We start from the raw sequence: 23,808 nt of genomic DNA on the forward strand, positions 1-23,808 counted from the left end.
AGTGTGGTGTGATCTCGGCTCACTGCAACCTCCACCTCCTGGGTTCAAGCGATTCTCCTGCCTCAGCCTCAAGAGTAGCTGTTATTACAGGCGCCCACCACCACGCCTGGCTAATTTTTTTTGTACCTTCAGTAGAGGTTGGGTTTCACCATGTTGGCCAGGCTGGTCTCAAACTCTTGACCTCAAGTGATCCGCCCACCTCAGCTTCCCATAGTGCCGGGATTACAAGTGTGAGCCACTGCGCCTGGCCTGTATCAGCTTTCTATCTCGCAAAATAATTCCCTTGTATCTCACATCATGGTCCCATTAAAAACGTTCCTTTGATAACATGTTACTTGCATGTTCACTGGTTTCCATTTTTGCCCTCAAACTTCAGTCACCAGAAAAATATCTATCGAAAGACCTTATGAGAGAGAATGTCATGAAAACATTGGTCTGAAACCACGAAATAATGCAAGAATATTTCTGTTTCTTATTCTGAACGTGCTGCTAAGACTAAAGGTTATTCATTACCTGCCGTATGTAGCGTAACTGAGATTCGGCAATTCCGTGAATGTAAGATTCGGGTGAAGAGCCCTTTGGGCTACCGTCACTGGCCAGTTGGGTTGAAGAGCCCCACAGCATTTCACGGACAGATGGGGGATTCAGGTCTATATGAAAGTCTGCTGAAATCTTACAATTGTTCTTTACATCAAATAAGGCAAGATTGATAAAAAAGGGCTCAACCTGGGAATAAAAACAGTTATATTTTAAAACTGAGGCTTTAGTAGGGGCATGGTGGGGAGGCGCACAAGTGCAAAATAAGTTTTTTATTCCTCCAGTTTCTGTGACTACAATTCCCTTCTGAGTTCAAAACTTAGCTAAAATTATATTATGGCTTATCTGCACAGAACAAAGAGTATTCCAAAACAACAGACTTCATCAAATTTTAACTTCTGTCAGGTGTAGATAATTTCACAAGTTATAAAGTTTACAAAAAGAAATAGAAATCAAAAGCTACATTTAAATAACACGAAATGTTCTATGAATAAAATTTAATTCTTTACACGTTTACTGAAACTACCTAAAAAATAATGCCAATATTACAGTATAGAAATAAATATTCTCTTCTGTTATGTTCCAACTTACTTGACTATACATTTCATAAGAGCTAATAACAATCAACATCAAATTACTTGACAAAAGCTTTGCCCTATCAGCAATTTTGGAAGACATGATTCCTCTCTACAGATGGCATTTGAAAGATGGTCACAAAGAGAAATTTCATGCCAGATGGCATAAAGATTAACCCTTTACACACAGAAAAGTCTGCTGTACTTTTAAGCTATTTTGTAAGAGAATCTATCATCACTGTTTTATTTTTAATAGACAAAACTAGAACCAAAAAATAAAGATGAACATAAAAAACAGTCTCTTTGAAGGTTTTACACTTACAGTTTCAAGGATTTCTAAGCAACTCAAATGATCCATGACAGCCATCACTTAGAATTTTCTCTGTAGACCAAAATGAATCTAATGCTATAGAATAGTGACCGAGCCTAGCAGACTGCACAGCATCTGTATCCCAGCATGGTTATGGTGATCCTTACTTATTGCTACGAGCCAATTTCATAGAAGAAAACATATTGTCTAGTAGAATTTACGCATTTGAGGATTTTGCAAGTTTGGGAGACATGCTCCTCTTGAACATCAAGAGCTTACTCTATCTGCTCTTCTGAGTAGGTAAGATTTTCACGAATCCTCAAAATGAGAACATAGTTATATTTTGGCAAAAGAAAGAGATGTATAAAATTCTTGCATGTCAAATTTATCATAATATGTGGCACTGGAATTTTCACATAGTCAATTATTAATAGTTCTCAGTCATACAATGATGTTTCTTCATTTTTTATTGTAATAAGATTTCTTTTTTATATATATAAAACTTTCATTTTAGGTTCAGGGGTACATGTGCAGGTTTGTTATATAGGTAAATTGCATGTCACGGAGGTTTGGTTTACAAATTATTTTGAGAAAGACATTTCTTTAATGCACTGATGCAAGGAGGGTAGAAGGCAAAGTCATACATACATTTGTGGGTGGTCCTTTTGCATTGTCTCCAATTTGGCCCAAGATATTGAAAGTTAAATCATGGCAATTTACCAGGAAACGTTTGTTGCACTTTTCTTCGAATGGCTTTATATCAGGTTCAATTCCTGAAAAGTCCAACCTCTATAAAAGAGATAGTATGAATCATTTTCAAAAAAAGATAGGATTCATATTAACATAGATTTACATCAATATACCAAAAATGGCAAAAATCCAACAGTTCTCTGTCCATTCTTCATTTGAACCCTTTTTATGTTTTCATTTAACAAGCCTTTGTCGACTTTTTACACTAAGGTTAAACAGTGATGGAGAAATCCTAGAGGGAGATGATGAAACTCGGATCTAAAGGCAATGGAAAAGTCACATGTCTGTACTATGGCCTACAAAGTCTTACATGGCATGATTCCCTGTCTCTTCACACTGCTCTGACCTCATCTCCTACCACGCTTGCCCTCTTCCCTCTTCAAGCCACACTGGCCTCCTTGGTTATTTTGCCAGCACACCAAGGACACTCCCACGCCAGGACTTTTGCACTTGCTACTCTGTCAGGAACCCTCTTCCCTCAGATAGCTGCATGGCTTGCTCCCTCACTTCCAAGTCTCTGATCTATCGACTCTTCTGCAGGGAGACCTTTCCTAACTCCCTATAGAAAACTGCACACTCCCCGACAGTCTATACTCCCTTTCTCTATCTTTCTAATATTACTTTTCCTATGTGTTTATTCTCTGTGTTCCACACACAATATATGTTCCAGGACAGTCGAAATTTGGTTTCCTTTATGAGCTGTGCAGGAGGCAAAATTGACAGGAATGGGTATAGGAAGCATCAAAACTAACATGGTAGACCAAGGAGGGAAGATCGCTTGAGCCCAGGAGTTCGAGACCAGCCTAGGCAAGATAGTGAGACCCTTGCCTCTACAAAAAAATAAAAACTGGCCAGGCACGGTGGTGCAGGTCTGTAGTCCCGGTTATTCGGGAGGCTGAGGTGAGACAATGGCTTGAGCCCAGGAGTTCAAGACTACAGTGAGCTATGATGGTGCCACTGCACTCCGACCTGGGTGACAGAGTCAGACCCTGTCTCAGACAAAAAAAAAAAAAAAAAAAAAAAAAAAAAAGATTAACACAGGGATCTCTAATTTGGGAGATTCAATACATAGTGATGTTATGAACTTAGTCGTGAAATACAAATGAATGGCAGATTTGGGGGTACAGTGAGTAGAAATAGTGAGTTCAGTATGGAATGTGTTGTGTTCGAGGTGATGGTAGCAGGTAGTTGGAAAAATGGGAAAGGCCTGACTTAGAGATCTGGATGTGGGAGTCAGCAGCATTTAGGTTGAGAGGCACAAAAGGCTGGAACCCCATGGACTACCTATGTTTAATACGAACAGAGTAAGAGGCATCTGCTTAGGAAACTGAGCAACACTGAACTCAGCTAACAGAGCTGGGCAATGGACCTGGGCTGCCACAGCAATCATTTTTTAAAATTATTGGTATTTTGAAATAAAAACAAGTTTAAGGAGAAGATATGGGGTTTGTAAAGGAATTCCTTTCAGTAGGGGAGGAATCTGTCTCTCAAAGAAAAAGATTGCTCAGGTAATCTAAGTTCATCTGTTTATGCTGAATGTCTTAACAGACTTCTATTCTATTCACAAAGGGGCAGGAAAGTGTGGATTGTGGGGTCAATTTACTATACTTCCATTAAGGCCGTAGACATTGTAGGCAGAAAATGATTGGATGGATCTGAGCAGAATGACACTGTCAGTATGGAAAACTCAAGACAAGACACACAAAAATTTTTCTCAATTACCTAAGTAAATCAAGCCAAAACAGGTATTATGCCTGAAGAATACTGGATAATTATAGCTGTTCTAACCTACCCGGTATGACTAAAACCTCCTTAAAAGGACCCAATGCGTAAGATTTGTGCCTGAAAGCATGACTTCTTCCCCTTTGAATCTATTTATCTACAAAAGGAATGTGAAGGTGTGGGACTAGACAGCTGCCTCTTGAACATATATCTATCTGTGGAGGCAAGTCATTGCCATGGAAATCAAGTTTAATTTCCACCCATTTATCTGCTCTCCTTTCTGTCTTACTCAGACAGTAGAATGGAAAGAGAAACTGGACCAAACCACTCCAGCCTTCAAATCCTTTCCATTCTAAGGCCTGTGAGTACAAATGTTGGAACATATGGCCTTCTTCAGCTCAAAGTTTGAGCCATCCCCTTTAGTCAGCCAGTGTTTCTTTATTCTCTAAGGTCATGTCTCTAAACAATGAACTATGGCCAAAAGAAAAGGTGAAATTATGGGATGGCGCCTCACCTAGAAAAGGTACTTGACAGATAACAACATAGGTTTCTCTGAGGTGAGACTGCCTTCCGTAACCAACATTACATTCAATTTCATCTCCTTAAAGCTTCATCACAACTGTGAATTTCTCTCTTACCATAGCTCACTGATAAACAACTCAGACATAAAACCAGTTCGGTTTTATTACCACAAAAATGCTACACCACAAATTTGTAAAGATACTGGACTTAGTTTCAACCACAGTCAATTGGCTCCTTTGTATACAATGAAACAGCCTGACATGTCCAACTAGAGCCCAATCATGGGTGGGAGGATCAAAGACTCAGACATGCTTGGAACAAGTAAATTTCTGAATGAATATCTTAGAACAAACATCCCTGAGGCCCATTATACTATTACTTTTTTACAAAAAAAAAAAAAATCACATAACTTGCACTAAAGCAATATTTAACTCCGTGGGGGGAAAAAGAGAAATGAAATTATTTTTGAAAATCTATTTTCTCCAAATAATTCCATTTTCTTGTGTGATATTTTCATTAAGGAAAAATGTTTATATTACTTATAGCCTATATACTTTTTCCATTTTAAACTAAATTTTTAATTAGAAAACCATACGAAGCGAAAAACAACAACGGCTGGTCCAAAGGTAGTAAGTTATCTCAATTGATTGTTCAGTCAATTACATATTGAACTTTTTGTTCTACTCTTTCTCCCCTTGTCACTACTGTACTTGACTACACTTAAAAAAAAGAAAAAGAGGCCAGGCACAGTGGCTCACGCCTGCAATCCCAGCACTTTGAGAGGCCGAGGTGGGCAGATCATCTGAGGTCGGGAGTTCAAAACCAGCCTGACCAACATGGGGAAACCCCATCTCTACTAAAAATACAAAATTAGCTGGGCATGGTGGTGCATACCTGTAATCCCAGCTACTTGGGAGGCTGAGGCAGGAGAATCGCTTGGGGAGGCAGAGGTTGCAGTGAGCCAAGATTGTGCCACTGCACTCCAGCCTAGGCAACAAGAGCAAAACTCCGTCTCAAAAAAAAAAAAAAAAAAAAAAAAAGAAAAGAAAAAGAAAAAACGACAACAACAAAATCAGACTTCCCCTAAATTATTTCATATTTTCATGGAAGAAAAAACTGTAACGCACATTTTCCGATTTCAAACAAAATAAAAAATTTTCATTCGAAATCTCATGTAGGAAAAGGCAAAAGAAAGCCAAAAAATTTCATCTTCCTCAATTTCATTTTCTCAAAAAGTATTTTCCATTAGGAAAAATATTTGTAATACTTAAATACTGTAGACCTTTCCCACTTAAACAAATTAAAAACTTACTTAGAAAGTGCCATAGAATTAAATATTCACTGCATGTATCTTAGTACAAAACACATCTAACTCTCATGAAAGAGGTTAAAATACACATCTGCATATAAACCTGCACCTTCCTGCACCACCCTCCATTTAAAGTGTGATTAAGCCAGACATGAAAATTATCCTAGTTCTACAGGCCTACATCAAATGTGAAAAACAAATGTTTCATATGACTCATGTGTTCTTTATACTGGAGATATTTTCTGCCACTAGATCACAATTGTATTTCATGGGCTAAAAGAACACTGTAACCACCTTTAATAGTGCTTTAATTTATCTATTTTAAGGAGCAAGAGGAAGAGAAAAGAATACAAGAAACTGATAAATATGTGTGTGTGTGTGTATGTGTGTGTGTGTGTGTGTGTATATATATAATTCAGCTCCAAATCATCTGCATATGTGACAGTCCCCTTGAGTGAAGAGTTAATTATTAAGTTACCTGTTCAAAGTAAACAAGACAAATATAAAACAATCTATATTCCCCACTGGTGCAAAAAACAGTGAGTTCAACATTTCAAAGATGTTGTTTATCTGAATAAGCAGTAATTCTAGGACTATTTAAAGAAACATTATCATTAATACCTGAACTTCTGAATCAAAAGAAAAGAGATTCTGTCTTCCATCTCCTCTACTGAGTTTGTTTAGTTGTTCAGTTTCTCTTCCATACTAAAATTTTAAAAAATACGTATGTTACTTCATTTCCTTCAAAACAGTGTTAAATACTATTTAAATGTATAGTTTATGTGAAACTATCAATCTGTCACAGCTTCAAAAATACACCATTCATCCTGTAGTCAGTACAAAACAGGAATGCAAGAGACTCTGGATGCAAAGGAGAAATAAACAAAAGAGAAATCACCATAGTTTTCATAGCCATTATGTTAGCTATAGAATATTATATATAATTCTGGTTCCATCACTTTGGGAAATACCTAACGAGCTGCACAATCCAGGATGACAAAGATTGAGAGGGAATGCAACTAAAATCTATAAAATCATTTTATAAAATCCTAGATAAGGCCAGGCACAGTGGTTCATGCCGGTAATCCCAGCACTTTGGGAGACCGAAGTGGCTGGATCACTTGAGGCCAGGAGTTCGAGACCAGCCTGGCCAACAAGGTGAAACCCTGTCTCTACTAAAAATACAAAGATTAGCTGGGCGTGGTGGCGGGCGCCTGTAATCCTAGCTACTCGGGAGGCTGAGGCAGGAGAATTACTTGAACCTGGGCAACAGAGGTTGCAGTGAGCTGATCGCACCACTGCACTCCAGCCTGGGTGATAGAGTAAGACTCTGTCTCACAAAAAAAAAAAAAAAAAAAAAAAAATCCTAGATTAGAGGATCATGAGTGTGTCCCTAAATTTTGAAAAATAGCTTTGAAGTTTATGAGGGGTAAATTTAAAACAGAAAAAAAAAAGTGCTTCCAAATTTGTATAACTAATTTGTCCAGGAAGATGAATAAAGTAAAAATATAAATAGGTTTGACAATGATTTGAATGAATAAATGGGTCACAACCTACTAATCTACTATAATATAGAGTCTACAGAATACAATATCTTGGTAAGATACTCAGAACAATCATCTCTACAATTTCAAAATTGGTTCATTTCAGACTTCAAACAGCAGCAAAATCTTTGTCAGATTGTATCATTCGTATACACATATATTTACATATAGAGAATATGATTTTCATGTGAGATTAACATATGTTGGTCATAGATTAAATATCATGTGCATGAGCTGCATCATTATCCTTCTGAAGAACATTTTATGAATGATATACAGTAATTAAATTGAATAAGAACTAGCAGATAAAATTAATGGAGTCACAAAAGCCTGGAAGTATTTCTTGGTGTCCGGAAAAAAATAAGATTTTTCCAAACTGTCAGTTGGTACTTACAAATAAGTCTTCAGGAGTACAACTTTTCTTTTACAATCTCTACCTGTTTCACCAATTTGCTGTGGTTTTTAACGTGGAAATGACATTGCCAAATGGAATCCAGCATTAAAACTTTAATAGCTAATCCTGCATTATCTCAGTTGAAGGCAAGTTGCCATATGAAAGATGTACCTTCATCAGTTCCGGATGCATGCTCCTTTCCAAACTTGCCATGATGTTCTCGGCTTTTCCTTGGCTGCTAGTTTCATCATCTGCAAGTTCATTAAAAGCAGATGTTCTAAACCATACAGACCATTACTAATAACCTAAGAGGAGTATCCTAACTATCTCTCCCACCCATCCTCTCCTACTAGATTTATTGCAAAGAATTTCTATTATGAAAGCATAGGGAAAACTTTAATGGACTTTTGAAAACCTGCCATGAATTTTCTATCTGTTTTAGTCTGGTTATATTTCATGTGTCAGAGCCCATACAGCATCAACTATTTTTAAAAAGTCTATCAACCTCCACAGTCACTTATTAATGAAGAAGCAGGTCAACTTTTAAGATTAACAGTTCTCTATTCACCCTGCACAGAGGACATTTCCATGGAATAAAGACAAGGGCTTTACTTCAATAATAAATCACTTTAAAATTCTGACCTTGTGCTGTTTCTACCGTCTCCTTTTTCTCTTGAACTAAACTGTCGGTATTGATCTGAATAATCTTTTTCAAAGTTATCAACCATTCCTCCATTTCCTGCTCAGTTTCAGCAGCCAGATAATGGCTATACTTATCTAACATCTTGAGTTCAAAAGCATGACGGCGCATTTTGGGGCACTAGAAGGGGGAAAAAAAAGCATGTGTTCAGTTAGTTTAGTTGTCCTTTTACTATTAGATTTCATTAGTTTATATTTATTTTTATCTCAGCTTAGTATATATGTGCGTCAAGACTTTCATGAAATAACTGCTTCTTTCAGTAAGAAACAGACACTCTAAGACAACAAATGACTATGTTAAATATATTTTTTGTTCCCCTCAGGACTGAGCACAGTAGTATGACTATGCATAAAGTTGGCAGAAAACAATACTTGTTAAGTATTATCATTTAAGGCCTTTTGGCATCCTTCACATTTAGAAAATCAAAGTACCACCAAAAAAGTAAGCAAATATTTTACAATGTCCAGCCTGTTCAAACTTTTCCTTGAATAGTTAAGGATTTTCAAAGTCAGCACTTTAAAAAATTTAAATATGACCTGAAACAAAGCTGATACTTAATTTATATCTCACCATAAAAGGCACTATAGATCCTAACCCATTTTACCACGCATAGTATCAACTGTATCACAGTAGTATAAAAGAAGACTACAGAGTTTAGCAGCACAATAGGGCGACCATAGTTAACAATAATTTATTGTATATTTCAAAATAACTAGAAGAGTGGATTTGGAATGTTCCTAACACAATGAAATGATACACACTTGAGGTGATGGATAACCCAATTACTCTGATTCGATCATTTGCATATTGTATACTTGTATTGAACTATCACATGTACCCCCAAAATATGTAGAAATATTCCATATCCATAACAATGAAAAAGTAAAGACGGGGGCAGTGGCTCACACCTGTAGTCCTAGCACTTTGGGAGACTGAGGGAGGATTGCTTGAGCCCAGGAGTTTGAGACCAGCCTGAGCAAAGTGGTGAAACCTCATCTCTACAAAAAAGAAAAATTAGCCAGGCATGATGGCACGTGGCTGTAGTCCCAGCTACTCGGGAGGCTGAGGTGGGAGGATCATCTAAGCCTAGGAGTTCAAGGGTGCAGTGAGCCAAGATGACACTACTACACTCCAGCCGGGGCAATACAGTGAGATCCTGCCTCAAAAAAATAATTAAAAATTAAAAAGAGAAGGCCAAGCATGGTGGTTTATGCATGTAATCCCAGCACTTTGGAGGCTAAGGTGGATTCCTTGCAGCAAGGAGTTCAAGGCTGCAAGGCTGCAGTGAGATATGATCATGCCACTGCAACTCCAGACAAGGCAAGACTCTGTTTCAAAAAAAGAAAGAAAGAGAGAGGGAGAGACAGAGAGAAAGAAGAAGAAGGGGAAGAAGGGGAAGGGGAAGGGGAAGTGAAAGGGGAAGAAGAAGAAGAAGACGAGGAAGAGGAGGAGGAGGAGGAGGAAGGGCTTGGTAAAAAAAAGAAAGAAAATGTAAGACCATACAACCATAGTTGGTTCACATTAAATTGTGACTCTGTGTAAAATACATGGAAGTAACCTGTGCTGAATACCACCACACAAGGAAAATAAGTCTCTTCCTTTTCTCAAACACACTGATACGTTCTTTCACTTTACCACCTTCTCTGTCACGACAAAAGACATGACATACTACCCTTTTCAAATCCCACAGCATTCATTTCAAGAAATGCTCATGAATCAATAATTTTCCACTGCATGGTCATTATTCAAGAAGGAACCAAGAAAGTTCCTCCTTCTAATCTTCGGAGTCTAGGAAAGGATGAAATTAAACTGCTGTTTCAAGTCATAAAGATTTATACATTTGAAAATATTTGGGAGGCGGTATCATAAATAGATGAGGGGGGCTGAGCATGGTGGCTCACACCTATAATCCCAGCACTTTGGGTGGCTGAGGCGAGCGGATCACTTGAAGTCAGGAGTTCGAGACCAGCCTGGCCAACATGAAAAAAGCCCATCTCTGATAGAGACAGGAGACAGCCAAGGGTCCCCGGTGAAACCTTCAATCTGTGAGGTGGGAAACCTGCTAGCAGGACTCTCTCACTTTGGTGAGAGTTATTTTTCCTTTTCACCCAGTAAATTCCACTTCTCACCCTTCTATGTGTCTATAAGCCTAATCTTTCCTGGTTATGTGACAAGAACCGGTTTCAACTGAATTAAGGAGAAAGTTATACAACATCTCTACCAAAAATACAAAAATTAGCCAGGCATGGTGGCGAGTGCCTCTAATCCCACCTACTCTAGGCAGGAGAATCGCCTGAACCCAGGAGGTGGAGGTTACACCAAGCTGAGACTGAGCCACTGCACTCCAGCCTAGGCAACACAGTGATACTCTGTCTCGAAAAAAAGAAAAAAAGAAAAAAATTTTCCAAATGATAATAAAAATAAATAGATGAGGGAAGCACTGCAAAGAAAGGTCAATCCAGAAATTGTGTGTGCCTTGTGCTTCCAGTAAGATATGAAAGGTCTTCTTTATATATATGAATTCATATATATGAATATATAATATATAATCATACATATAAGCACATTTTATTCACATAGATCTTTGTACTTTTTAAAAAGTGTTTTCTCATTTATTAGAATTTTTTAACTTATCCTTTTAGAGATGAGATCTCACTGTGCTACCCAGGCTGGAGTGCAGTGGCTATTCCACAGGCATGATCACATCTCACTGCAGCGTCAAACTCCTGGGCCCAAGCAATCCTCCTGCTACAGGCTCCTGAGTAGCTGGCACTACAGGCACACAGCATCATGCCCTAAAGGTATTTTCTCATTTGATCCTCACAACAATCTTGTTTGATGGAGTATATAGATATTACTAATCCCACTTCACAGTTCTGAAGATGAAGATATAGGTTTGAGAGTTGCTGAACTAACATCGCTTTCCTCCTAATCAGCCCATCCTTCTAGTCCACCACACCACCCTGGCTCTGTAATAATGACTTCTGTTTCACAGTCAATTGACTTCCCATTCAGATTCTCTCTCTGCCCTCTACTTCCCACCCTGTTTTTGTCTGTGTCCCCTCAGTAATTCATATCAACAAACATTCATTAAGTCCCTACTGTGTGCAGAACCCTGGTAATTATTATAGAAGAAACAGAAAAGAGTAAGAGATGGTCCCTGCAATCCCAAAAGGAATGTGTAGAATAAACCAAAATTAGAATGTGACTCAGTTGTGTGACAGAAGGAAAAGCAAAATGGTTAGCACAGGAGAGGTGGAGCTTAATTCTACTTGGTAGTCATGAGGGTGAGGAAGGAAACACAAAACTTTTCATGGCAGAAGTAGCCTTTAAGCTGAGTCATAAAAGATAAGGTTCAAACAGGAATAGAAGGAGAAATTACATGTAGCAAGAAGAGGGAAAAAATGTAAGGCAAGCCATATATGTGTGAAACGCCTTAGAATGCTTAGCCTGGTGTGACCAGAGCACAGAATACACAAGGGGGTTCAGGAGGGATGAGGCTAGAAAGTACAGCGAGGCCAAATCACTATGGGCCTTTAATGTCATGGTAAAGGCTTTAGAGTTGACTCTGTAAGACAATAAATCAAGAGCCAAAAGATTTGGAGAGGGCAAATGATTGACCCAATCTATATCTTAGGAAGTTGAACTGGAGCAAGACAAGAAATCAGGAGGCATAAAAGCGCAACTTTAGGTCAGTGATGATAAAAGGGAGAACTGGAGAAAGGGCAATGAAAATAGGAGGTAAGAGGTTAAGAGGCACTTTAGAGCCAGACTCAAAGAGACCTGATAAACATTTAAATATTGGCACTGAGCAAGAACAGGACACTGAAAAGGATTCTGAGCTTTCTAGTGTGGATGTTTCAGAGGATGGAGATGCCATCAATCAAGATAGAAAAATGCCGAGGTTCATTTTCTTTCCCTTTTTTTTTTTTTTTTTTTTTTTTTTGTGAGAGTCTTACTCCATCACCCAGGCTGAAGTGTAGTGGTACCATCTTGGATCACTGCAACCTCCAACTCCCGGGTTCAAGCAATTCTCCCAGCCTCCCATGTAGCTGGGATTACAGGCGCATGCCACCACACCCGGCTAATTTTTGTATTTTTAGTAGAGATGGGGTTTCGCCATGTTGCCTAGGCTGGTCTCGAACTCCTGACCTCAAGTTATCTGCCCGCCTCAGTCTCACAAAGTGCAGGGATTATATGCATGAGCCACTGCACCCAGTCACTTTTTCTTTTTTTCTCTTTTCTTTTTTGTAGACAGGGTCTTGCTCTGTCACCCAGGCTGGAGTGCAGTGGTGCAATCACAGCTCACTGCAGCCTCAACCACCTAGACTCAAGTGATCCTCCCACCTCAGCCTCCAGAGTAGCTGGGACCACAGGAATATGCCACCATGTCTGGGTAATTTTTTGTATTTTTTTGCAGAGACAGGGTCTCTTTGTTGCCCAGGCTGATGAACTCCTAGGTTCAAGTGATCCTCCTGCCTCAGCCTCTCAAAGTGCTGGGATTACAGGCATGAGCCACCACAACCAGCCATCTGGGGTTCTTAATAGTTTATCAGTCACTCTCTTAGAAAAAGAGAAGGATTACCTCGATGGCCTTACCTGAACAACATCAATGCAGGCGTCCAAGTAGATGCAACCTTTCGATTCTTTTGAATTTTTCTCATCTTTATAGGAATTGAGAATATATGAACCATCAGGAAGTTGGGTCAAGTAAAAATATCGTCTCTTGAATACCTACATGGGGAAAACCCCGCAATGATACATTTGTTACATACACATTGCATTTGAATAGTTTCTCTGAACTAAAAACCTCAAAGGCTTGCCAGGCATTGTGCCTGGACAGTCTTCAGACAACTCTGACAAGATGTTAGGAATTATCATTATCTTCATTTTTTTAAGATAGTGAATGAAATATACATGATTTACCCTCAGTTAATCAAATACCTAGAGAACAGTAATTAAGATTTAACACTTTGAAATGTATAAAGCATTTTGATATCTGAATCTCCTGACCCTTTCACTATAGCATTCTTTTCCCATTTAATTGCAAACCATGATTAGATCCTTTTAATTTGGTTTCTAGGACCACGAATTCAAGAATAAATATAAAAAGCATACATATACACATATATATACATATATATTATATATACACCCACATTACATGTTTCCATCTCACCTACACATGCTACTACACTCATCTACACTGTACCAACGTCTTTGCTTCTGAAAGTCCAGTTTACAGGGCACTCACAGGGAAGCACAGACTCATTAGTTGCCTACCAGTTGTTGAGCGCCCCAAGTGCTGACATTTAAATCAACAGTCCTAATGGAACTATGCCGTTTGTTTGGAGTTAGGGATTCACAATAGTTAAGGAGAAGCCTGTTGCTACAACTCACAGCAAAGCCCACAGGAACGGGAAAAGGTTGGGGACTGCCTGATGAGTTCATGCTGTCCCTCTATTCTCCCCTAAAAACAGACTTTGAGAGTCTAATAAGAGGTGAGAAAAGGGATTAGGAGCTCTCTGATGAATTGAAGCTTCTTTCAGTAAGTCACAAACTGCAGGCTATGTCAAGCAATTGTCACAGTGAAAGGCAGAGCTTATTGCAATTTCCCAGGATGATACATCTGAAATCACTTCAGGGTGGGATGGGAAGAGCAGCTAGGAAATAAGACTCCTGGTGATTATTGAAGAAATGCATTCCTATGCATCTTGTCTTATTCGAAGAACCTGGTTTTAAAATTTAAGCTTGTCACTTTTAATCACCCATGTGATTATCCAATATGATTCCTGATCATTTTGAGAACTTTAATTATGCAAAGAGTATTATTTGGCAAGGTCATTCTTGCCAACAACTTAACGTCTGGCAAAGTACCTGAAACATCAATTTATTTCTCCATAGTATGATCAAGCAAAATATATAAAAGCCTTAAGGGGCATTTCTTTTTAGAAAAACCAGTAAAAATAAATAACATTGATAGTTATTTTTGACTTGTATAAATATCATTGATTTTTTAATGAATGACAAAAATATATATCAGTGTAAGGAATACCCTAACAGGTTAGACTGATAAATGCTACAGTTTCTAGCTCAGGAATCGGCCATGTAGGCTATATGCTAGCAACAGAAAAGAGTCCAGGCCAGGCACGGCGGCTCACGCCTGTAATCCCAGCACTTTGGGAGGCCGAGGCAGGTGGATCACGAGGTCAGGAGATCGAGACCATCCTGGCTAACATGGTGAAACCCTGTCTCTATTAAAAACTTCAAAAAAATTAGCTGGGTGCGGTGGTGGGTGCCTGTAGTCCCAGCTACTCGGGAGGCTGAGGCAGGAGAATGGCATGAACCCGGGAGGCGGGGCTTGCAGTGAGCTGAGATCGCCCCACTGCACTCCAGCCTGGGAGACAGAGCGAGACTCCGTCTCAAAAAAAAAAAAAGAGTCCAAGCAGAAAATATCACCTTGTTTAGCAATTCCAGTCAATTAAATGTTATTGTATTAGTATGCAAAGGAACAGAAAGAGAATGTGTGGGCATATTTATATCTTTCACATATTTACATATATCATATATGTGAGAATATATACATATATTCTCATATTCAATTAATCCACATTTAAGTTTGCTGGAAGAAATCTAGATTAATATTAAAGGAAAATGTTAATCATAATGGTGATGATATATGTATATTTGCTTATTTTATTTTTATTTTTATTAGAGACAGGGTCTCCCTATGTTGCCCACACTGGTCTCAAACTCCTGAACTCAAGGGATCCTTCTGCCTCAGCTCCCCAAAGTGCTAGGATTACAGGCATGAGCCACACTGCCCGGCCTATTTGCTCATTTTCATGACAATGGTTCACATCTATCATTAAAATCATGGGAATACAAGGCTTAAAATTACATGCTGAGGTCATTTCAAATGAATAAACATGTAATGAGCACTAACTTTGTGTAACACATTGCTTTTTAAAGTTATCACAATAATTATCTATAACAAAATTAGAATACATCTTTCAGGCCAAAAGTAACATGAAAAAAATATGAAAAAATTTAGATTTGAATTGTTCAAATCTAAAACCGAAATTCTGCTGCTTCAGTGGGACAGCCTATAGAATCCACTTGCAGAGTCAACAGCCAGCAACAAAGAGAGAGGCAGAAGAGAAAATACGGAGCAAAACATTTGTGGCATACAGTCAAATTATAGTCTGGGAAATTTTTTTTTCACGTACAGCTGCCTCACCAAGCACAGAAATTCTGTGGCAGCCACCACTTCCAATATTAGCAAAGCACATCATTACAATGGAGATAGAAAGGGATATGAAATTACAGCAAATCACTTCCTATAACATTGCAATTATATCTAAATGTGACACAAGGGTAGGTAGCTTATGAATCTGGGGAGAGAACATGATGCCTGAAAGAGCACTCAGAAAGAGCAGATGCCTGAAAGTCTTATGATACTGATTCTCAGCCAGTATCTCCTGCTAACCAGCAGTGAAATTGTCCTCAAGACTCTGCTTCTCTCAGTTTACTCGCTTGTAAAATGATGAGATCAGACCAGATGATCTGTAAGATCATATTTTTCCACAATCTACAAATAATTTCATTCAACTTGAACAAATAACACAGCAGCCTTCCTAGCCTGGAAGCTACTCTTCCCACGTGATTTCTCATACACTGGAAACACAGAGTTTGGACAGTAAGGAATATTTTTAAAAGTCATCTCTATGTAGAAATCAGACTCTGCCCAACACGTTCTAAGATCTCTTCTCATTCTAATATTTTATGATATATGTTGGGTTTCAACTTCTGAGAAGCTTTTAAGATCTCTTTTGCAAAGAAGAAAGGAATATCCTAAATCTCTCACATGGAAATCAAAGGGAAATCAGAAACATAACTTCCTGGACATTTAAAAAATTTCTACAATGCAGCTATTTAGGGTATAAGTTTAGATATTTTTTTACATTTCTAAAAGAAGACAGGTGTTAAAATAATGACTATACAGAATAATGGTAATTATTCTATATCATACCTGTCATTTGAAGGCTGCAACTCTTTTGTAACCAATAGCTAATTGTTTCAATACCCCTTGGGGATAAGTATCATTACCCACATTTTACCTAACAGCAAACTGAGGGACCAAGAGCTCGTTCAAGTTCACACAGGCAGCCAGGAGCGGTGGTTCATGCCTGTAATCCCAACTCTTTGGGAAGCCAAGGCAAGTGGAACATCTGAGGTCAGAAGTTCGAGACCAGCCTGGCCAACATGGTGAAACCGTGTCTCTATTTAAAAAGCAAAAAATTAGCCAGGCATGGTGGCACACCCCTGTAATCCCAGCTACTCGGGAGGCTGAGGTGAGAGAATTACTTGAACCCGGGAGGTGGAGGCTGCAGTGAGCTGAGATCACACCACTGTACTCCAGACTGGGTGAGAGAGCAAGGCCCCGTCTCAAAAAAAAAAAAAAAAAAAAAAAAAAAAGGTTCACACAGGCAAGTCACTGATAGAACTGGAATCAGAATAGGATAATGGCTACAAAGAGAATCTTGCCCAAATCCTCCAATGGCTTCCCATCTTACTTTACACTAAGATCTAAAATCCTCACCATAGCCCAGAACACGGTACAGGATCTGGCCTCAGATTACTTGTTGGATTTTATTTCTTTTCTTTTTTTCTTTTTTTTTTTTTTTTTTTTTCTGAGACAGAGTCTCACTCTGTCGCCCAGGTTGGTGTGCAGTGGTGCGATCTCGGCTCACTGCAAGCTCCGCCTCCCGGGTTCACGCCATTCTCCTGCCTCAGCCTCCCGAGTAGCTGGGACTACAGGCGCCCGCCACCACGCCCGGCTAATTTTTTTGTATTTTTAGTAGAGATGGGGTTTCACCGTGTTAGTCAGGATGGTCTCGATCTCCTGACCTCATGATCCACCCGCCTTGGCCTCCCAAAGTGTTGGGATTACAGGCATGAGCCACCATGCCCAGCCTTCCTCGGACTCTATTTCTAATCTTTCCGCTCCAGCTACACTGGCTTATCTGCTGTTACTCAAATATCTCAAGTGAGCTCCTTCGGGTCTCTGTACTTCCTGTTTCCTCAGCCTAGAATCCTCTTTCCTCACTATCCACACAGTTTACTTTCTTACTCCTTTCAGGTCTTTGCTTGACTCTCCCCTCCTCTGGGAGGCCTTCTGTACCACCTGCCCTCATCATAGCACCCAGTTATGTCTTTTTCATGGAGTGATCCCTATACAAATATGTTATTCATCTATCTGTTTTATTTGCCATCTCTTTCTAGCCCATGAAGTTTCATGTTTCATCTACGGCTGTTATCCCCCCAGTACCTATAACAATGCCTGGTCTCAGTAAAATGTTTCAAAATGAATAAACAATGAATGAATAATCCCATTTCCAGCACAGATTCCCCAGCAGATTCTCCAGTGGCTTCATCCAACAGAATTGCGTTTCTCTGTAATGCCCATACTCTTCTTTCTCCTCCTCTTTGTCTTTATTATTTTGGTTAGATGGTGAACACAGCCGAAAATTCCCCACTTTACTCAGTGAGGAACATGGATCCTGAAGAGTGGCCCATTCAGACCACCCACAAGAATAAAACAGAGAACAAGCCAAAGGATTTGATTCTATAGGATCAGGTCCTGCCAAGTCTGCTGAAGGTCCCAAGCTGTTGGAATGACAAACTGTTTTGGTGGTTTTTTTTTCCTTTTTTCTTTTTTTTTTTTTTTCTGGAGACAGAGCCACGGTCTGTTGCCCAGGCTGTAGTGCAGTGGTATGATCTTGGCTTACTGTAACCTCCGCCTCCTGGATTCAAGCAATTCTCCTGCCTCGGCCTCCCAAGTGGCTGGGATTACAGGCACATGCCACCACACCTAGCTAATTTTTTTTTTTTTTTTTTTTTTTTTTTTTTTTGCATTTTTAGTAGAGATGGGGTTTCACCATATTGGCCAGGCTGGTCTTGAACTCCCGGCCTCAAGTGATCTACCCACAGTCTCCCAAAGTGCTGGGACTACAGGTGTGAGCCACTGTGCCTGGCCAGATGACAACCTTTTTGAACTCCTTCTGGAGCAGGAACAAAGGCCTTTTGTCATTTGGCTGCATCAAAGATTAAACAAAGGAAGGAAAGTTGGAGCACTTAGTATCCTCAAAGTAGGAAAACGGCTGGGGGTGGCGGCTCACGTCTGTAATCCCAGCACTTTGGGAGGCCCATGCGGGTGGATCACCTGAGGTCAGGAGTTCGAGACCAGCATGGCCAACATGGTGAAACCTCGTCTCTACTAAAAGTACAAAAATTAGTCGGGCGTGGTGGTGTGCACCTGTAATCCCAGCTACTTGAGAGGCTGAGGCTGGAGAAGTGCTTGAACCCAGGAGGCAGAGGTTGCAGTGAGCAGAGGTTGTGCCACTGTACTCTAGCCTGGGTGACAGAGCGAGATCCTGTGTCCAAAAAAAAAAAAAGAAAAGAAAAGAAAGTAGGAAAATCTTTTATCATTCTATACAACAAATCCCAAGAGTGTTTACCTATTGTGTGTTACCTAGAGGGGTAATTATTTACTGCTAAATTGCATGAACTAGAAACCCTTAGAAAGGATGCTTCAAAGGTTTAGAGGCAGAGTATGTCGGCCAGGATCTACGTAGAAATGATGTGGGGGAACTTGCCTAATGTCTCAGACAGAACCCAATGGAAGAGCCAGCAAGGAAAAGGAGAAAGCAGGAGAGACAGAGACACACTGGGTCTTAGAACTGTTCTGCACAAAAATGAAAGAAACAATGGGGGAAAAAACCACAGGACTTAGAAAAGTGAGTTGCAGTCATAATACCAGAATGCCAGGAACTTCATCCTGTTGAAGAACCCCTACCACTACGTTGGTAACCTGATACATCACTCACCTCTCTCCATCATGTTATTTACAGTCCTATCAAGTTTGTTTTGTTTTGTTTTTTTCTTTTCGAGATGAAGTCTCACTCTGTCGCCCAGGCTGGAGTGCAGTAGCACGATCTCAGCTCACTGCAACCTCAGCCTCCTGGGTTCAAGTGATCCTCCCACCCCAGTCTCTCCAGTGGGGTGTGTGTCTACAGGTGTGTGTCACCATACCCGGCTAAGCTTTTTGTATTTTTATTGGAGACAGGGTTTTACCATGTTGCCCAGGCTGGTCTCGAACTCCTGACCTCAAGTGATCCTTCTGGCTTGGCCTCCCAAAGTGCTGGCATTACAGGCATGAGCCAACACACCCGGCCCCAAGTTTTAATATATGACACTGTCCTATCCACTGAGAAACTGAGTAAAAATCAAATAGCTTTTCTTAAATAATTCTACCAAATCTGGGCACTGAAGAGTTCTTCAACTATTTGATTTAAAGCAAAGTCTAGTAGGAGGGGTCTACAATCCACCTTTCTCATTAAACACAAATTATTTTGTCAGATGTATTTCAGCACAGCATAACACTGCTCAAATAATCAATGACTCTCAATTACTCACATAGTAAGGCACACATGCCAGATACTGGCATTTAAGGCCCTCCCACAATCCTAATAATATAAAATAACAACAATTGCTAACATCTGTGGGGTGCTTTGTGCATTATGGTCTCCGATTAAGTGCTTTCCTTGTATTATTTCATTGAATCCTAAGTAACAATTTGTGTGGTCATTACTGTTATGCCCTCCATATTACAGAAAAGAAATGGAGGCACAAGGTGATACCAAAGGACCAAACCAACTTCATCTCCCATGACTACTCAGCTTCACCTAACCATTCTGCCTTATACATATTGCCTGGCACATTCACTTTCTCCTTTCTGATTCACTTCCTTCAGGGTCCTGCCTTCTTCAAGAAGCCTTCTCTGACCCCAGGCCACAATGATCTAGATTCATGTAGCACTTGGTCACTGTACCATCTTTAAATAATTATTTTTACTGTGTGTCTCACCTCCCCAAAAAAGCAGTGTGTCTCTCCTGCTTTCTCCTTTTCCTTGCTGGCTCTTCCATTGTGTTCTGTCTGAGACATTAGGCAAGTTCCCCCACATCATTTCTACGTTGCTCCTGGCTGACCTACTCCACCTCTAAACCTTTGAAGCATCCTTTCTAAGGGTTTCTAGTTCATGCAATTTAGCAGTAAATAATTACCCCTCTAGGTAACACACAATAGGTAAACACTCTTGGGATTTGTTTTTTTTTGTTTTGTTTTGTTTTTGGGGATTTTGTTTTTTGTTTTTTGTTTTTCTTTGAGACAGAGTCTCACTCTGTTGCCCAGGCTGGAGTGCAGCGGTGCAATCTCAGCTCACCACAACCTCTGCCTCCCGGGTTCAAGCGATTCTCGTGCCTCAGCCTACCGAGTAGCTGATATTACAGGTGTACGCCATCACGCCTGGCTAATTTTTGTATTTTTAGTAGAGACAGCGTTTCACTACGTTGGCCAGGCTGATCTCGAACTTTTGACCTCAAGTTATCAGCCCACCTCGGCCTCCCAAAGTGCTGGGATTACAGGTGTGAGCCACTGTGCCCAGCCCACTGTCCCAAAAAGGTTTTAAGCTCTACATCTGACACTTCTCTCTACCCTTCACAATGCTAATACCTTGTATTAACAAGGCATTCAATATCTATTTGATAGCCAGGCGTGGTGGAATGCACCTGTAGTCCCAGGTACTTGGGAGCCTGAGGAGGAGAATCGCTTCAGCCCAGGTGTTGGAGGGTGCAAGGAGCTATGATTGTGCCACTGCACTCTAGCCAGGGCAATATAGTAAGACCTTGTCTCTGAAAAAATTAAATTAAGAAATTACCTATTTGGTCATGAATTTGTTGATATCCAATAGTGTCTGACACATAGGAAGCACCTAATAAATGGTTTTTGAGAAGTAATATGAATGAGGGAAAACAAAACATAAAAAACAAATCAGCGAAAAAATCTCTTATGCACAATAAATGAATGCAATCCATTTGTTAGCTGTAAGAGACAGTCTGGTAGATTTGAGAATACAATTGGACTAACATATCAAAAATAAAATATTTTCTCTTCCTTTCGTTCCTAACACACATAGTGACCTTGACCTCCTAGCAATTATTTTAATATCTTATGTGCTTTCTTAGGTCAAATCCTCATTTGATTTGATGTTCTCCCACTGCAGAGGAGGGAAAATCCCTCCTGGAAGAGTTAAGGAGTTAAGGACTTTTGGACTCTGGATATATAACAAATGGCTCTCTTTTGTGCCAAAAAAAATTTTTAAGGGCACTAGAAGTGAGTCATACATCAACCAGTTGAACTTGCAACCCCGATATCATATCAAGGCACTTCAACGTTTAATTGCTGAGAATGGGGAGGAGAGAGCTAGAGGAATGTGACCAAATTGAGCCAAAAAGATGCATAAAGGTGGGTGTCCCAGGAGTTGGCCAAGAATCTGCAGCAATTTTTTAAAAATGCAAAAACCACCCTGAAGATTAAATTCCTCCATATATCATTATATCTCTTAGGAAAAAATAGTTCTAAATACCAGGGGAAGGCTATGTCCAATATCACAGCTATCTAAGCCCACATTAAATTCCTTCGTTGATATGAAAAGAAGTTGAATAAAGCAGATGTTTCTAGCAGCTACTTGGGAAAGAGAGGATATAAATGAATAGGGGTCTGTTAGGATTGCGGTTTCTATCTAAAGGATCATGTATTCTCTACGACACCTTAAAACTTCTCTCTAATACTTTTCCAGGAATTGAAGAGTGGCAACAAGGTACATCCTCATTAACTAGAAACCACAAATTGAAGAAATTAATCACTATGATAAGGCTTGTCCTGTTTTAACCTGAATACGAAGAACAGAGCAAATTATAAGTGCTAAATGTTCACTGCACCCAAACAACCAACAAAGCGTTGGGTTTTTCTGTTTTTTTGTTTGGTTGGTTTTGTTTTGTTTTTAAAGGGATGAGGTCTCGCTTTGTGCCCAGGCTGGAGTGCAGCGGCACAATCATAGCTCACTGCAGGTTCAAACTCCTGGGCTCAATTCAAACTCCTGGGCTCAAGTGATCTTCCTGACTCAGCCTCTTGAGTAGCTGGGATTACAGGCACATGCCACCACACCCAGCGCAACGGAGCTCTTGCAAGAACCGCATGATGCCAGCATCCTCTTCAGTGAGAGGAAGTGCTTGGGCACGGAGCACTGTGACTCGTGGAGTAATACACATTATTCGCAACTTTCCTGTAGCCCAGGCTCCTCAGGGCAAGTTTCTCAGCCAACAGTGAGGTTATACTCAGCAAGCACTTCTGGGAAAATACGCCCATTTCAGAAGATGGTGTAGATTATATCTTAACAACTGACCAGAGCAGGTGGAAAGCTATATATTGGGGAAAATATAAATTTTTATTCCATAAATATGGTGTCTTATAATCTTCCAATACGAAGTATTCAGCCTAGTTCCTCTACCAGCCCCTCTTTTACCTAGAGCCCATTGACTTGAATGCATTGCAAATCATTGCAAGAACCATCGACTTGAGTGTTCTTGCAAAACTTGCTGGCAAGCTAGCTAGGAAGGTTGAACTTTCTAAGGCAACCCATATACAAATTACTTTGGCTACATTATTTAGGTTGCATTAAAACCATGTGGTTGCTTTCTCAAAAGATCTTATAAAAAGTTGGAATCTTCTAATTCCCTTTTATCAACTGCACTTTACTGAGTCTCTTCTAACACTCTTTCCTTCGTTTTATTTTTGCACTTTCTCTCACAATACAATTCCTCCTTCCTTGCTATTAGAGTCCTCCCTCCCTCCCTCTTTTTTTTTTTTTTTTGAGACAGAGTGTCACTCTGTCACCCAGGCTGGAGTGCAGTGGCACAATCTCGGCTCACTGCAACCTCCACCTCTTGAACTCAGGTGATCCTCCCACCTCAGCTTCCAGAGTAGCTGGGACTATAGGAGTGCACCACCACGCCTGGCTAACTACTTTTGTATTTTTTGTAGAGGCGAAGTTTCGTCATGTTGCTCAGGCTGGTCATGAACACCTGGGCAGATTCCTTTATTTCTAACAGTCAAAATGTCCAGGAAAACAACTCAGATCTATTTCTAAAATCAGTTTAAAGTTGTGCATAATTTCAAACTTTCCAAAGAACTGATTATAATTTTTTTTTAAGAGATTGAGTATTGTTCTGTCACTCAGGCTGGAGCACAGTCATGCAATCACAGCTCACTGTAGCTTTGACCTCCCAGGCTCAAGCGATCCTCCCACCTCAGCTTCTCAAATAGCTGCAAATACAGGCATGAGTCACCACGCCCAGCTAATTTTTTTATTTTTTGAAGACACAGGGTCTTGCTATGTTGCCCAGGCTGGTTTCAAACTCCCGAACACAAGCAATCCTCCTGCCTTGGCCTCCCAAAGTGCTAGGACTACAGGCGTGAGCCACTGTGCCCTGCACATAATTTTTAAAATTTAGAAATTTCTTAATGAATAAAGACCCTTAAACGT

General features: G+C 39.9%; 1 protein-coding gene across 2 annotated transcripts in view; it reads right to left on the minus strand.

Moving 5' to 3' along the window:
- DOCK11 (dedicator of cytokinesis 11) overlaps window positions 1–23,808 on the minus strand; it is a 192,151-nt gene that overhangs the window by 113,324 nt on the left and 55,019 nt on the right. For both annotated transcript variants that reach the window (XM_037989080.2, XM_037989079.2), the window contains exons 7-12: window positions 12,963–13,097; window positions 8,306–8,483; window positions 7,835–7,914; window positions 6,347–6,430; window positions 2,071–2,211; window positions 514–726 (exon numbers count right to left, since the gene is read on the minus strand). In XM_037989080.2, the coding sequence (XP_037845008.2) occupies window positions 514–726; window positions 2,071–2,211; window positions 6,347–6,430; window positions 7,835–7,914; window positions 8,306–8,483; window positions 12,963–13,097 (831 nt within the window). The remainder of the gene's footprint in view (window positions 1–513; window positions 727–2,070; window positions 2,212–6,346; window positions 6,431–7,834; window positions 7,915–8,305; window positions 8,484–12,962; window positions 13,098–23,808) is intronic.

The sequence above is a fragment of the Chlorocebus sabaeus genome, chromosome X, assembly GCF_047675955.1.
Source record: "Chlorocebus sabaeus isolate Y175 chromosome X, mChlSab1.0.hap1, whole genome shotgun sequence".
NCBI classification, from domain to species: domain Eukaryota; kingdom Metazoa; phylum Chordata; class Mammalia; order Primates; family Cercopithecidae; genus Chlorocebus; species Chlorocebus sabaeus.